This window comes from Saccostrea cucullata, unplaced genomic scaffold, assembly GCF_032062105.1.
Source record: "Saccostrea cucullata isolate Sc308-1 unplaced genomic scaffold, CSIRO_AGI_Scuc_v1 ctg11996, whole genome shotgun sequence".
NCBI classification, from domain to species: domain Eukaryota; kingdom Metazoa; phylum Mollusca; class Bivalvia; order Ostreida; family Ostreidae; genus Saccostrea; species Saccostrea cuccullata.
The window spans coordinates 9,826-26,411 of NW_026928906.1; the positions used below are offsets into that span (position 1 = coordinate 9,826).

At 33.2% G+C, this 16,586-nt stretch overlaps 1 protein-coding gene across 1 annotated transcript; it reads left to right on the top strand.

The window, feature by feature from the left end:
* The first annotated feature begins 1,120 nt into the window (after positions 1–1,120).
* On the top strand, positions 1,121–3,935 carry LOC134279143 (CD209 antigen-like protein D). Its single transcript, XM_062761505.1, has 4 exons — positions 1,121–1,202; positions 2,111–2,190; positions 3,424–3,499; positions 3,592–3,935. Exons 1-4 carry the CDS (start codon positions 1,121–1,123, stop codon positions 3,801–3,803), a joined length of 450 nt encoding a protein of 149 aa, XP_062617489.1. The 3' UTR covers positions 3,804–3,935.
* Positions 3,936–16,586: the final 12,651 nt, after the last annotated feature.

Consider the following 16,586-nt stretch of genomic DNA (forward strand, 5'->3'; position numbering starts at 1 on the left):
TTAACACAATCCAATTTGTAAATTATTGCCTTCAACTAGTATGAAAAACGTCGGTCATAATTGATTAATTTATAGATTGTTTTCGGCAACAAGGTTATTGTTTCTACCGTAAAACTAAAAAATGATGAATTTAAACGAATTTGTTGATACCCTTTTTCCATCAACTTATTTGTCAATACCTTGAATTGTTTTAGACTTTGTTCATATGAAGAGCATGCTATTGCGTATCGAATCAACTGAGCGATGTCGATCCCCATATTCAGGTGAAAAGAGTATATTTCTAGATAAGTAAGGCAAGATGACAATTGAAATGATGCAGTCATTCCATTTTTCACAAAGCTGTGTTTAGGCTTGATCTATCTTTTATTAAGTGCTCTCTTTTATGCTTTTCGATGTTTGACAAAATTTAACTATAGTGTTGAGAGAAGTGGACAGCGATAAAATTATAAAAAGAATTTTGAAATTAAAATAAAAAACAGAGAGTCTTAAGCAAAACTGAGCTTTACCATTAACATATTTAACTACTTTGATTTTGAAAGGAAGACATTGATGAAACACTATGCATATTTATCGCAGTAAACAACTTTGTGTGTAAATACGAGGGTTGATCCAAAAGTAATGTCACAACTTCGATAAAATTGCTTCTAGTCGACGTAAATTAACAAAATTATACATGATGGTAGCTACATTTATTTCAAATCAGTCCTGAAAAAATCAAATTGAAATACTTTATACTTTCCCAAATATCGAATTATATACAAAGTGCAATTATGGTAGTCGCCGCACCCCAATAACGTCATATGACGGATATGCGCCGTCACACAGTTTTAAAAACGCTTCCCCATCGTTTCATTAAAAAATTGATATTCGAAAACACATTAACACATTTTACTTTCTTTAAGAATTATTGTCACCAATTGTACACTCTATCGGTAATTTAGTCCTTCATCAAAATTCTTTGAACAGTACCATAAGACAAACTTAAAAGTTTCTCATACAATGTATCACTCAAACCGTGTGACACGAATCTCTTTTTTTTCACAACGTTGACGCCATTGGACGTTTCCACCGACCTCGTATCTTTCGGTCTTCCTGTCCTCAGCTGATCAATTAATTACCCATGACTCGCCCAGAATCTCTGAAACCATCTATGATCAAGTCTCGTTTTTACATTATTTCCTCTGCGAGTCTTATTTACCATCGTAACTGATTCCAATGGCGATTTCCCAATTTTTAAGGAAAAACGCATTAAAACTCAGTTCGGCGTTTTATTCAATTTCGACATTTCCTTTCTTCAATACATCAGATATAAACAACAATGTTTATGATAAAAAACAATGTCGCCATTTTATTTTTAACTAAAGACTAGATCGAAATTGTCAATTTTGTCTTTTTTAAAATATTGGATGATTAGACGCTTTTTTTAATTGCCTTTTTAAATGTATTTGTCTTTTTCATTCTAACAACATACACTTTAAAACGTGACGTTTAGTTTTGACGCGGCGGCACCCCCTATGTCTAATGTTTTAAACGTCTATAAAATAAATTCAATTAAACATTATTAAATGAAATTTTCAATTTTGAATAGATTTCTTTTTCTGCATCTTTTGGTGCATTATATTTGATAATGTGACGCCAAATATAAAGGATATGGACACAGTGACATTACTTTTGGATCAACCCTCGTATAACATGCATTAGCTCTTTGGAAAAACTAAAAGTCTGTGAAATTTATTTCATGTATATTCTTAAAACATTTTTATGGGTTTCAATATCTTAACATTAGTGTTATGACTTGCCAACACTTTCAAGTTTAGAGGAAATTGCAAATTCAAGAAATTATAGAATCGATTGATTGATTGATTGTATATTGTTTAACGTCCCGTTCCAGAATTTTTCACTCATATGGAGACGCCACCACTAGCCGGTGGAGAGCTGTAAATTGTGTCCTATATACTCGGCACTGAGGGGAAATTGCAAAGATACTGCATTATCGTCTTTGCTTTTTCCCTTTGCGAAAGTTTAAACAGAAGGTGTCCTAATGAAAAAAGCAATATTTATATTATACATTTTTTTAAATGTTCAAATGGTTTTATTTTTCATATTGCAGACTGTCCTGTGTCATGGATAAGGAATGGAGGGAGTAGTTATTGCTTTGTGAAAAAGAGACTGCAATGGAGATCTTCAAAGGTAGGGACTTTAACTAAAGATTAGTGGACAAACCTTGCATCAAGTCTCTACTTCGCGACTGTGGAGTAGACACTCAAACCACTACGCCACGCGAGCAACCATACAACATAAATTGATTGATTGTATGTTATGTAACATCCCGTTTCGAATATTTTTCACCCATATGGAGACGCCACCACTTGGCAGTGGAGAGCTACAAATTTTGTCTTTTACTCGGCACTCAGGCCACTGAGCAGTGCGGGATCTTTTTCGTGCTAGCACCGACTGCGATACAGGACCTTGGTTTATACGGTCTCATCAGAAGGGCCGGTCTCTACGTTCCACAGTGGGTTTAAACTTCTTACTTCGCGACTCTCGAGCAGACGCTCTAGCCACTGCGTCAAGCGGGCGACTTAATCATTTTGAAGTTAAAGCAGTTAAGGGGAAACAAAAGAGGCACCATGCAGTTGGATATTCAAGAGGTGGTGTTATTCAAATATAGATGCTAAAAGCTCAAAAAAATTTTTTGGATATCATAGACAAATACATTGTCAATAAAAATTAACTCGTATATGTATCTTCCTTGTCATATTTCATTTCGGAATTTTTGTCAAAATCATTCCGATGGCATCACTAGTTCCCTAAATTTCATAATAAAAAGACGCTTGAGTTTCTGATTAACAAAATCTATGTGGTTTAAGGTCTTCCCACCGTCTTTTGCAATTTCCACCAATGTATACCAATTGTGTACCAATTGCACCTTGTTATTAGCCAACCTTTTTTGCATTCATGAATACGAAACAAAATTAATTCAAAAGGTTCTATATGCGAAGAAGAGAACACGTGCTCTGGATTTCAACTAGAATTTATATAGTAGTATAACGACAACGTACATTATCACGGAAATAAGACATTAACGAATGACGAAATGTATTGTATGTCTTTAGGTTACATTACTTTTGTTTCTGCTTTCGACAATAATTTTACCAAGTCAATGTACACCACATATACCTATAAACTGCAATTAAACTCTTTTCCAACTAATTTCACGTATAGAATCAGAAAAAAACAAATGATAATTCCGTCTCCTTAACCAGATGAGGAACAATTCTTTTGAGTTGTGGTGAGTTATTCGTCAAGGAACGAATCGGCCGAGGTGCGCTTAGTAACAATCTTTGGTAAACTCTCTGCCCATTGGAGAAATATGTCTGGTGAACCGAAACTAGAATATCTATTTGTCCTCTTTCATTTTAGGAAAGCTGCATATCTATTGGAGCACATCTTCTGGCAATAGAAACTGAAGTTAAGAAAACATGGATTCAAGACAAAGGTACAGTTTTGCATATTTTTGTACTATACAACATTTTAGCTCAGCTAGGCTGAAAGTTGAACAGGATTGTACCTTAATATTGTTAATTTCAGCCTCTCGGGACTCTTGGTGGATCGGGGGTACTGATTCAAACTCGGAAGGCACGTTTTATTGGGAACACTCTTCCAAGACAATGACTTACACAAACTGGTATTCTAATCAACCAAACGGTGATGCAAACGAAAACTGCGTTTCAATGGAAGGCGACGGATCCTGGCATGATTACTCATGCAATCACACGTTTTACTATATTTGTGAAAAATAACCGAACACAGTAAAATGTAAGCTATACAAGAGAATGACCAAAATCGTAATTTGATTTATAAATGTAAAATATCAGATCTCTGGAACATTTTGGATAAAATTTTTGTAACAAGTAAATATGTTACATATGCCATACCAATTTTCAATGTTTTGTTTTTTTTTCTCTCTCTCTCTCTTATTTTCAGAAATGATAGCTACTTACATGATAATCTATTTGTCATATGCTACATCACACCATTTATTGATTTACTAGAAGCGCAGAAATAACGGGAAAAATCTCGCAGTTTTCAATTGTTTTCATTGAATTTGAAACAGTGCTGCACGCAAAGTGAAAACTTGTTACATGTAACAGTCGTCTTTAAAAAAATATATTACAGAACAGTTTCTGCTGCATACAGTTGCCGTTTAAGGACAACGTACCTTACTGATATTTTTTCAAGATATTCTTAATTTAAGATTATAGTGCCATCAGATGGTTATAGACAAAATTCAGCATGCATAACCAGATTTTGAAAAGATTAAAATAGATAAAAATTCTTTAATAATTCAAAGAAAAATAAACAAAAATTAGTAAACACATATTCAAGATATATTGTTTATTCAAACTTGTTTTAGAAGAAGTGTGTAACAACATATATGGACATTAAAATGTAGCGCACAGTTCCTTTAAGTATTGGAACTCTTCCACTCCATAGGAAAAGACGATAAAGTTCTAACTACGTTGGCTTGCGTATGTCCTAAAAACAGTAAAAGTGTGTTTATATGACCGTTGGATCATAATATTTCATGATGTATTTATAATTTGAATAATTTAATCAATTTTCTTTCTCTGTTTCCATTTTATAAACTTAATAAAACTTCATTCATTTTCTCATATTAGTGCACCCATGCTGATTTTATGTAGGTCAATGCTAGTTTTATCCTTTGCTTACTGATGCTCATCCTAACATTGCAGAATTTAATCTTTTAATTTATCGTATACTAATGTTTATTTATGTAAGACTATAACTTTCCTGCACTGTCAAACTATATATAATAATATCAAAGAAAATAAATTAGCTTTCAAATACTAACTGAATCTCCTACCTACCTCAGTTATCCGAAGAGTCAGCACTGCACAAAACATGACTTGATTTTTGCGCATATGATTTATATTTCAGTTTTCAATTTTAAAAAAAACCCAATTCGAATAAAACTTTGTATTTAATTTTTTTTTATGGATTTTTCGTTAACATTTATTTTAAAACTTTTTATTAATTCCATATTTCATATAACATGTATAAATACAGTTTTTTTTGCATTGTTAAATTTCAAAAGCGCAAAGCAAATATTTATTTATTTTATTATTTCAAATTCCAGGGGTCGACAAAACGCATTTTGTCCAAAACCTCAGTCAATAAATGTTTTATTATATCTTAGATTTTTTATTTTGACATATATATCATGATGTAAATTTCGTTTTCTTTCGAATTCCAACGATTGCAAAAAAGACCCCGTCAATCCTGTGTTGTAAGCGGTACAACATCTCATCGACATATCCGACATCTCAAACTGCGGTCGAACATCGACTAGTGAATGCATTTTCACTATATAATCAGTAGAACCCCGCTCTAACAACAGAACCCGTGACCTAGGGGCCATCAAATTCACAATTTTGGAAGAGGCAGACTTATATTCAACATAACTATGTACTTGGTCAGTTACCAGTCAAGAAAATGAGTTCTACTGTAATAATGAATTTCTTAACTTCACAAAAATTATTACAAATAAAGATATGTTATTGGGTCTAGCAAATGCTCCATCAAGCTCATATGTTGACTCCTTGCGAAATATTCAATACACTGAAGAAAGACTTCAAAATAACGCACTGTTATACAGCATATTCTAAAAGTGGCGAAAATCAGATGTGGACCCTCAAAATCTCTAATGAAATTTTTAGAAAATTTAAATCAAATTTTCCAAACGTCTATACCATCAACACTTACGATTTTCCACACTTTGTACAGCAATTACATTTACTGATGTCTTTCCTTATATAACAATGATAATGATATCGAAAATCAATTTTCAATGACATGCAGTTGGTCACACGATCCGATTTTCTTGCATATGGCAAAACTGCACGAGCCATTTGGAAAGTTCATATTGTGACGTCACATAATGTCGTAGAAACGTTATTTTGCATTTCCATTACAAAGTCTAAATAGTGCCTACTTTGCTTTGTCACGGGAAAATAAAATGAAAATAAAATTTTATTTAAGAAATAAAATATTATTTTTAATTTCACTGGAAATGGCTGGAAGTCGGTACGTATTTGACCGTTACCGACTTCAGGTCATATCCCAGTGAAAATCTAAAAATGATATTTTATTTCTTAAATATGAATTAAAATCCAGACTTTATGATATCATAGACAACTGCTCCTTCAATAAAATCGGACTTTGGGATTCTTCACATCTTGTGAATTATCATATTAGGCAAAATTACTTCAGTTGTATACTTCGTTACTTTGTACCACTAGACACACAAATACTTTGACGTTGTATCATTTTAGCGGAAAATCATGCAGGTTCATTTGTGTTTCAGGCATGCCTTACTCGTTTATCATACAAATAATAAAAAGTAAACTTTCTACGAAAAACTAAACAATAATAAAGTCAAGTTTACTTTATTGATTTTTAAACATCGATCTTCTGTCTCTGTTTCTCTGAAAAAAAAAGAAAGAAATGACAATAGATACTTTCAAAAAGAAGACTTTAAAACTTAATTCTATCATTACTTTTTGACAATTTTGAAAAATCCTAAAAAAAATGTTTAAACAGTATAACTCAGAAATACTTTATCTCAATAATGTTCGTTAATACATTACTCTTTATTAAATTCTTTTTCATATAAGGAAAAAAAAGGGAAAAAAGAGAAGAAATCATTGTAAATGGACAATATAAGTTCACATCTGCTGGCAGACTGTTAGTGCCCGACATTCTCTACAGCCCAGGAGCAAAGTACATCGGTATTTGAAAATGCGGATAAATATTTTTAAATTGCTGTGGCCAAAATAGAGCTTAATTTCAAAATTAAGGATTGATTCCCTCATGCATAGTTCTGATCTGTCGATGTAATTGGCTCCGGTCTTTGAAACCTCTTTTTTCTGCTCTCAAAGTATTTTTTAATTAGATGTGTCGTATTTCCAACGTTTCGGCATTGGCATCATTGAAGAGACATAATTTGTCGATATGGGTATCTGGTGCATCAAAATTCGTACCGTTTAAAATTTACAACTTTCTCCTTATCTCGTTCGCTTTGTGATCCAAACTCGTGGGTTCGAACTCCTGCCGCGACTGATCGAAGTCGATAAAAATACGTGGCAACTATTCCTTCGCATAGCACCGGCCACTTTGAGCATGTTGACATAAAATTCGAATGAGACCTTTAAAACCGAGGGCCCGTGTCAAAGCAGACGCTGTCACGATAAAGAACCCTTGCAGCATAATAACCCTCAGTGCCCAGTAAAAATCTAAAATTGAAGCCCTTTATTGGCATAAAGTGACGTCTCTATATGAATGAAAAAATTCTCCAATTGAACGTAAACAACATAGAATCATTAATCAACAATCCACACCTGCTATTTTAAGGGATATCATCGGGCAATTTTATAGTTGCTGTACGGATATAAATGGTGGAGGTATACCTCTATGTGATGGAAGTGTTGAAAGCAATTTATAAAATATATGAATGAACATGTACTCATGTACTTTATTTTAAATTTAAATATTGGAAGCAATTTAAAATTCCTCTGTTTATCCAAAAATAATTTATTTTAAATGTAACGCGTCATTTGATTAGATAAAAGATTTAATCCATTTCGTATAACATGAGTTGCCTATGTCACAACTAGTTACGTCAAAAAACGTGTTACTCTTTTCTATTGAAATTATTGCTCAATTTGAAGCCTTTATCTAGACGAAAAATTTTCCACATTGAGATTAAATTATAAGGAATTAAGTTTATTACAACTTAAGTTATACGATATAACATAACTTAGGCAGTAAAACGCTTTTTATAAACCTGTTTATAAAGCGTAAACTGTCCCAAGTTATGTTATATCGTATAACATGTTGAAATAAGCTTCTTTCAAAGTAATTTGAACTGGTTATCGATTTTGTTTAATTTATTTAAAGCATGCATTTTAATGGATTTATTTTTTAAAGACTTGGGAATAGAAAATGTAAAACTATATATATATAACACAAAAGAGTTAAAGATGGAAAAGAAGTCATAATGGAAACTTACGCCAAATATAATAAACTTACTAAGTCTATGCAGAGGTTGAACACAGTTAGGACCAATCCGTCCATTGGGACATCCACATCGATTCCTAGGAAACTTAGAAGGTGGTGCCATTTCTGGCGCCATTTCATCATAAGTAAAAAAGGTCTATATAAAAATCATGATAAAAGACGGAATACTGCAAAACCATTCATATTCGTATGAAAGTATGATACTATAATATCGACTTTATTTTTAGAGGAATAAAGGCTCTTGAATTTTAAATCAAATTTGTGGCATTAGAAAAAAAGATAATAACGTCCCAACTCCTGAAACACTGAAAGCGGGGGATCATACACGATGTACATAAAGGTATGATAAACGTTAGTCATATTCTTTAAAAAGAAAAAAAACCTTCTTGACTAAATCTATTATATTGATTGCAGTATTACTTCGCTATTTTAAAATGTTTTTTTTTCCGATTTTTAGGACAGAGACATTATTATTCAATTATATGACCTTTTTAATCATATCTTTTTATTTCTCTAAACGTTTTTATTTGGTTTTGAATCAGGATTGTATTAGGACAATAGAAGAATGAAAAGAACCCCATGAGTTACAACGCTCACCTGAGTAACAATGACCCTGCTGTTCTTCGCCTGACTCACCTGATGCCCCCTTGGATTACCTATTGTGTCCCCGCCCTACTCTCAAGAGTCATGATATGAATGATTAAAAATCTTCACTACCCGAGGACGTTTCCTCATAAGTTGCAGCTTTTCTGGTCCGGTGGTTTTTTTAGAAGAAGATTTTTAAAGATTTTTTCTACATATTTCAATGTAAATATTCTTTGTTGTAACCCTGTTTTATCCCTGGGAGTCATGATTTGAACAATATAAAATCTACACTACCCCAGGATGCTTCCACATAAGTATCTGCTTATATGGTCCAGTGGTTCTTGAGAAGACTTTAAAAGATTTTTATGCGCCCGAATCGATAGATTCGGGACGTATATTGTTTTTGTCCTGTCTGTTTGTTTGTCTGTTTATCGGTTTGTCTGTTTGTCTGACTGTTGTTAACTTTAACCTTCGCCATTACTTTTGAACCGTGAGAGATAGAGACTTCATATTTGGTATGCATACTCCACTAACTAAGCATTTTCAACTGACATAAAGGTCAATGACTTTGTGACCTTGCCTATGACCTTTATGCTAAAAATAGCCTTTTCGAACTTTTGCCATTACTTTTGAACTATAGTAAACAGATCCTTCATATTTAGAATGCATACTCCGATAATACGCGAGTTTCGAGATTGTAACTCTCCTACGATAGAGGCGCAAAAAGTATCCATTTCAGCATGGAGGTGGGACAGGTTGTCTCTGTATACAAACGTGCATAAATAAAAGAACGATATTTATGGTTCTTAGAATAAATTAAATGTTATAGAAAGATAACAATGTTTAGCAGTGATGCATTTGATGATTTATCAAGCTCAACTATGCATATTTACAAATCTAAGTACTATTAATATTTGAAAACGAAAGAAACATTGTAGTCTTTATAAATGTAATCAATTTTCTTGATTGTACGAACATTTTCTAAAAAAGTTAGAGTTTTTAAGTCATAATAAGGAAAAGAATCAAGATTCCCGACGTAATCAGATGCATGTGCACCGTATTTATTAGAGGTCCATATCTCTTCCCTCGGCCTCGTCCGAAAAGATATTTTCTTTTTTGTTTCCATTTTTATGCTTAAAAAATGATGCATTTACTTTAATTAGGTTATTCTCAAGTTGTAGAGTGCATCCTGACAATCGTGTAGTTATGATAAACCGGTATATCGATGATGCAATGTATCCAACATACACAGTAACAAATATCTGTCCCACCTTTTTGTTTACGCGGCAACGAAACTCCCCTCCTCAATGAAAGAGCGCACCAAGGGAGATAATCTCGAAACTTGCGTATTAAGCTCTTTCAAATAATCCAAGGGCAATGACCTTTTGACTTTGACTTTGCTAAAAATATTTTTTTCGAACTTTCGCCATAACTTTTGAACCATAGGAGATAAAGACTTCATATTTAGTATGCATACTCCACTAATTAAGTGCTTCGAATGACACAAAGGACAATGATCGTGTGACCTTGATTGTGACCTATATGCTAAAATTTTTTTTCGAATTTTGTTGCCGCTGGGCACATAGTGTTTCACAAACACATCTTGTTTCTATATATTTCAATGTAAAACTTGGATTCCTTATTGTGGCTCCTTCCTACCCCCATGAGTCACAATTTGAACAATTTAAAATCTACACAACCCAGGATGATTCCACATTACTTGCAGCTTTTCTGGCCCAGTGGTACTTAAAAAGAAGATTTCTAAGATTTTTCCTACATATTTTAGTGTAAAACTTTAGATTACCTTTCGTGGTCCCACAATATCCCCGGGGCCATGATTTGAACAATTTCAAATTCACACTATCCCAAGATGATTCCACTTATGTTTCAGCTTTTATTTGCCCAGTGTTCCAAAGAAGAATTTTAAAGATTTTTTTTCTAAATATTTAAATGTAAAGGACTTAAGCCAGAATGTACAAAAATCCGCCCTGTCATCGAAACGGATGAAGCTTTTCCAAACAATGCTCTTAGATTAATGTATTATATAACATTTTATTTTTTAACAATATCTCTTGTAGTTTTATTTTTACAGCTGTTTGAATTAGGTATTGTTCTCAATGTTAATTCTAAAACGTCATGACGTTGCCGTTACTTACTTTAACGTCATGACGTCAATCATATATACTTTAACGTCATGATGTGAACTTAATTAGTAATTAACATATCATATATATTCTAAAGAGGAGAAAATTCAATTATTTTTATATAAATCTCAATTTATCATGTTTTTTTCAAAGAAATTCTGAGGCATGGAAAAGAGTTTAGTGTTTGCTTTTCTTATAGTCTGTACTTCTCTAAAGAAAATATATATACTTCATAAGCAGTAACGCTGTTTACCATTTTACAATTGTAACAGTGTCAGTTTGAAATAATAATAACAACAAAATTATCAGTTTTGTAAACATTTGTATTTCTTGCTCCAATAGTATTCATAACAATACATAAAATATTGAAGTAAACTTCGCTTTAACATATATTTAAGGTAAATCATGAAAATACATAAATCAGAAAATGTGTATATGCAAAGTCAAGCTATGCCTTTTTACTGATTATTGCTACAATATCACACCCGACATAAATCTCGCACATGAAATTATAAACAGGTAAATTGAAAAATAACATTCTACATGCGGAGTGGCCCAATTTCCGCATCCGACTTAAAGGTCAAATATAATGATTGTTTGAAAATACATAATTATTCGTGATTATCAGTCTTTGGTGCAATAAAGATAAGATTCGAATGTCTGTTAAAATTCATGTCACCAACTGTCATCGCTAATCGCCGTTTAAATTTACCTGTGTGACCAGTGGAGCGTTTATTGTGAATCGCTTAGCTCCCTTGTCGCGTGACGTCATTGGAGACACCGAGAAATTGAAAGACGCTGGCGGTGTGTGGGGAACATCACTTTTATTGGACAATATGGTGCAGTGTGCAGCTTTCAATTGCACAGTTAAGTCTGGACAAGGGAAAAGTATGTTAATAGCCCTCCTTAAACTGGATTTGGAAGTTTGGAAAAGTGTTGACAGTATTTGATTTGACAAGCCAGTCTTTAATTTGCACAGGAATATGGCAACAGATTTTCTTAGACTCCTAGACGGTGTTGGTTTCACTTCATCTTTCACAGCGTCACATATTGTAGGGAAATCTTCCTTGTTGAGTCCCAGCAAAGACAAATAGTCTGTATCAGTCAGAGTCGTGGTGTCGTCAAAGTCCAAATAAGACTTGTCATGTTTATGACATAAAACACGCATCTCTTGAAGTAAACTTAGGATGGTAGTTCTGTTAACAAATGCATTGTCTGTCGTTGGTAATTGCTGAATAGCATCAGTTGTGAAGCGTTCATTTTCCACATGACCAGGACAACATCTATTTCCGGATTCAATTAATACATTGTGTTCAATAAAAACAGATGTGCTGCATTCTGGTGACACTACTATCAATTTGGGCCCTGGTTTCTTACAAACGATACAATAGGCATGGGTCTTTGCAGTGGATTTTAGGTGCAAGGATACAGATGCGAGAAAAATGTTAAAAGACAACCCACTATTCGTAAGCAGAAATCACTTATGTTTACTTACATAGGGAAAACAAATGGAAATAATGAATTCATTTACTAACTATTGGTCTAATATAACGCTAAGAATATTTTAATCTACTAAGAATTGTGTCATTAATCGTAAATAATCATTTTTTCAATCTTACTTCTAAGGGCAAATAACTCTAATTTCATACATTTACCTCCATTCTGACAGGGATTTGGTTGACATGAAGCTTCAACAGAGGAAATTGGAAGTCAAAGAATAAACATCATTGAAAATACTACAGATACTATCATTCCAAAACAGCGTGTCACTAATAGCTTGATCGACCGTACTTAAATTTCACAAATTGATTGACCATTTTCAAGAAAATAGAATAATCATGGTGGAAATGTGTCTGAAATCGTCTAATCGAATCATTATATATTTAACCAATCAACGTTTATATTACAGCCAATAATTGAGTTCCCCAATTATTAACCAATGAGCAGTAAATAGGCATATGAGAAAAGGTACAAAAAATGATACCAATATAGTATTTGGTCATTTGGTTGTTTCTCATTGCTGGATTAACACCTCTTGGGATAGGTTCTTGGGCTGTGTCGGGAAACAACAGAATTTGTTCGTTAGACCACTCAGCTCAGGTATCTAGCTCCATACTGTCTCAGTGACAAGTGTTTTGGTGACTTTACATTGTGTCTTGGTGACTAGAGTTTGAATAATAACAGTGACTCTGTGACTTGTTAGGGTGTGTTTTAGGTAGTTGCAGACTGTGTCGGGAAACAAAAGAATTAATTGTTCGTTGTATCACTCAGTCTGAAACTACGGAGATAGGTTTGAGATTTGATTTAATTGTGGTTGATTCTTTTCTTTTAATTTGATTTTGTTAAGTTATCAAGTTTGCTTATAAATCATTATCCACATAGGACCGAGGAAGAAGTATAAACATATATTATAATTTCAGTCAGTTGTTCTCTATGTGTCATTTCTTTTGAAGTTTGTTTTGATTCGATATAAGCGTGATTCTTAGGAAGGAAACCTAAGCGAACACATTTTAAAAAATCATTTGTATAGTAGAAAATTTAAAACCGTATTATTTATCCATTGGATGTTTGATTTGAATTAAATCAATGTTACTTCGCACTAAAATCCAACAATACCACTATAACACAGGCCAATCATATTGAATGATTGTTTACCAGTGCGACATTTGTTGTCAGCAGCAACAAGTTGACAGTCAAAGCCCGATTTTGTCCTCGTAAAGAAATCGTGTCATATTTGTTGTGTTTTTACCGTATGGAGTTACTTACAAGTATGTATACTAGAGAATTTAAAGCATGCAATAAGTAAGGCTATATTGATCGCTACTATTATACTATATAGCGATCAATATCAATTAATGTAGTGATTAAAACTTTCTTTGCCTGTCCAAATATGATTATTGTTTTCTGAATTCTAGTGAACAATCATTCAATCGATTATTCAGTATATTGTGAGTGGTATTGCAGGGTTCTGTATTTCATGGGCAAAGTGGTATCATTGATATCGAACATCCAGTTGATGAGTGATATGGTTGTCAACATGAGAAACTTTAACAAGCTCGATCAAGCAAAGTGACAAGCTGTTTCCGGAATGATAGTATCTAAGCTCAAGTTCATCGTCAAAAGTATAAATGAAAAATAATTTAGACAAATAAACTGAAAAAAATTAAGTATCGCACACTGAAATTCAACTTGTATAATCATTAGGGATGTCAACGAGTACCCGGTTAACCGGGTACTCGATCGAACGTCCGAGTATCGAATACTAAAATCGGTACTCGGTTACTCGGATGTACATTTTTACATATTTCTCAGTTTATTTGTTAATGCATTAAAAAATCTGTTTTAAAACGAAAATGCTCATTGCACTTGTACATACAGTAATTAGGATTAACTACGCCTCTAAATGACCGTTATCGCCCGCGGCAGTGTTTATACAGTAATTACCGTGACCAAGCACCTGGGGTACCTGACCTTTCTTACCTTCGGCTGTCTCCTACCCTTATTTTTTGTTTGTATGGAACGCCGTCACTGCCTTATAGCAGAACACTACTATTGCATTGTGTCAACCTTCCATTACATTATGTCAACTCTTTATGACATTAACCCACACTACTGTAGCATTGTGTCAACCTTCCATTACATTATGTCAACTCTTTATGACATTAATCCACTCTACTATTCCATTGTGTCAACCTTCCATTACATTATGTCAACTCTTTATGACATTAACCCACACTATTATTGCATCGTGTTAACTTTCCTCTACATTATGTCAACTCTTTATGACATTTACACATACTACAATTATATTTCGTCAACTTGCATTTTGTTATGTTTACTTTTCATGAGATCTTAGTTTTTATTAACTGATGTGAAAAGCTCATGCCATACTGTGCGCACTCTTCTACATTATGTCGATTCACTATTACGTTATGCGAACACGGGTATCCTCGGTCTTTATATGAGCATAACGTATTTTCCGCGTTCCGCAAGCACTAAAAATGGCGGGAGAAAAACTGTCGTAGAAGAGATTAATTAAAGTCACGTCGAAATTCAGTGGTGTTTACTTTAATCTCATAATTAAATAAATCAAATATTATGAGTCGTGCAGCAATAATTTTTTTTCTTTTTATTTTGATTCTTTTTTTTTTTAATAAAAGTCTTAAACTTTGAAGGACATTGCATTAGTTTCACAATAAGCTTAGCTGAATTAAGCTGAAAACTTTTTTTCTATAAAACTATTAAGCCTGAGAGCTTCTCCGCTTTCCGCCCTTGGTCTCCAACCATATACCGTCCCCCTTGTTTCAAGATTCCCATATCTGCCACTGATATGTGCCCATGCATGCTTACTAAGGCATATTCAATTGATTTAGATGAGCGACTGGTAGATTTTTGTAATAGAATTCTGGCCCTGGAATGATTAAAAAAAATTACTAACTCCAGTGACGTACAATCTTTTTTTTTGAAAGAGGAGGTCAGCCAGAAATAAAATCATTTATCCGAAAAAACTTGACAAGCCAAGAAAAAAAAAGTCCAAGCCCGAAAATGCTGTTTCGGGGAGAGGGGTCCAACTTCGATCAGTCCTATTTTTTCCCAGATATATTACAATACCCTCAGTGGATTATACTTCAACAAAAAGTGGGGGTGGGGGCTGTACAGTTTCAATGAACATTATATTTTCTATAGTAAAGTTATGTCTGGGAAAAGAGGGGGGGCCTAATATTTTGTGCCTTTAATTCTTCCTAATCAATCAGGACCCCCCCCCCCCCTTCTTACTCATTAAATCACGGTCGTCAACATTCATTATATATTAGATATACAGCTTTTAGATAATGTAAATGTTTTTTAACATTAGGTAATGAACTTTTGGAATCAACACGATAAAGAGTTAACACAATATAAAGATATTTTTAAATCACATAAGAAAGAGTTGACATAACGTAATTATATATCCACATCACGGAATGGAGTTTTGACATAATGTAATAAAGTATTGATATAATATAAAGATATGTTCACATTATGTTATACATTTTTACACCACATAATAAAGCACTGACATAAAGGTAAGATGTGTTCACCTCATATCATGATGCCCTCGCCGTAAAATAAAGATAAATCCATATCACGTAATAATGCTTTGATATAATAGAAATATACATTCTCAAAAAGGAATGGGCTTTTGACTTCGTGTAATGATAAGTTTAATTATAAAACACAATTTACTTGACGTAATGCAGTTTTGACCTCATATTTTAAAGAAATGAAATGATGTAAAGAAAAATTCATTTCATGCAAGAAAGTTTTAACACAATGTAAACACATTATCACTTCATATAATGAATTTTTTACTTCAAGTTATGAAGTGCTGACATAATGAAAGGATGTATTTACTTCATGTAATGCAGCATTGACATGATGTTAAGATATATTTACATCATCTCATAAAAAATGGACATAACGTAAAGATATGTTCAAATCATGTAATGATAAATTGACATAATAAATGCATAGTTGTATGCTATAAGGCAGTGATGGCGTTCCATATGTTTGGGTTTAATTATTTGTTTTCACTGAACATTGTTTAAGGTCTACTATGTTGATATAAATAACATAATTGTCCATTCTCCGAGAAGCAGTAAATTCTCCGGAAAAGAGCGGATGACATTACGCGTACGATTTGGTATGGTTGTGTTTGATTATATGCCAATACAACAGGTTGAAGGCAAAGGATTTATAAAACTGATGTCCATCGTT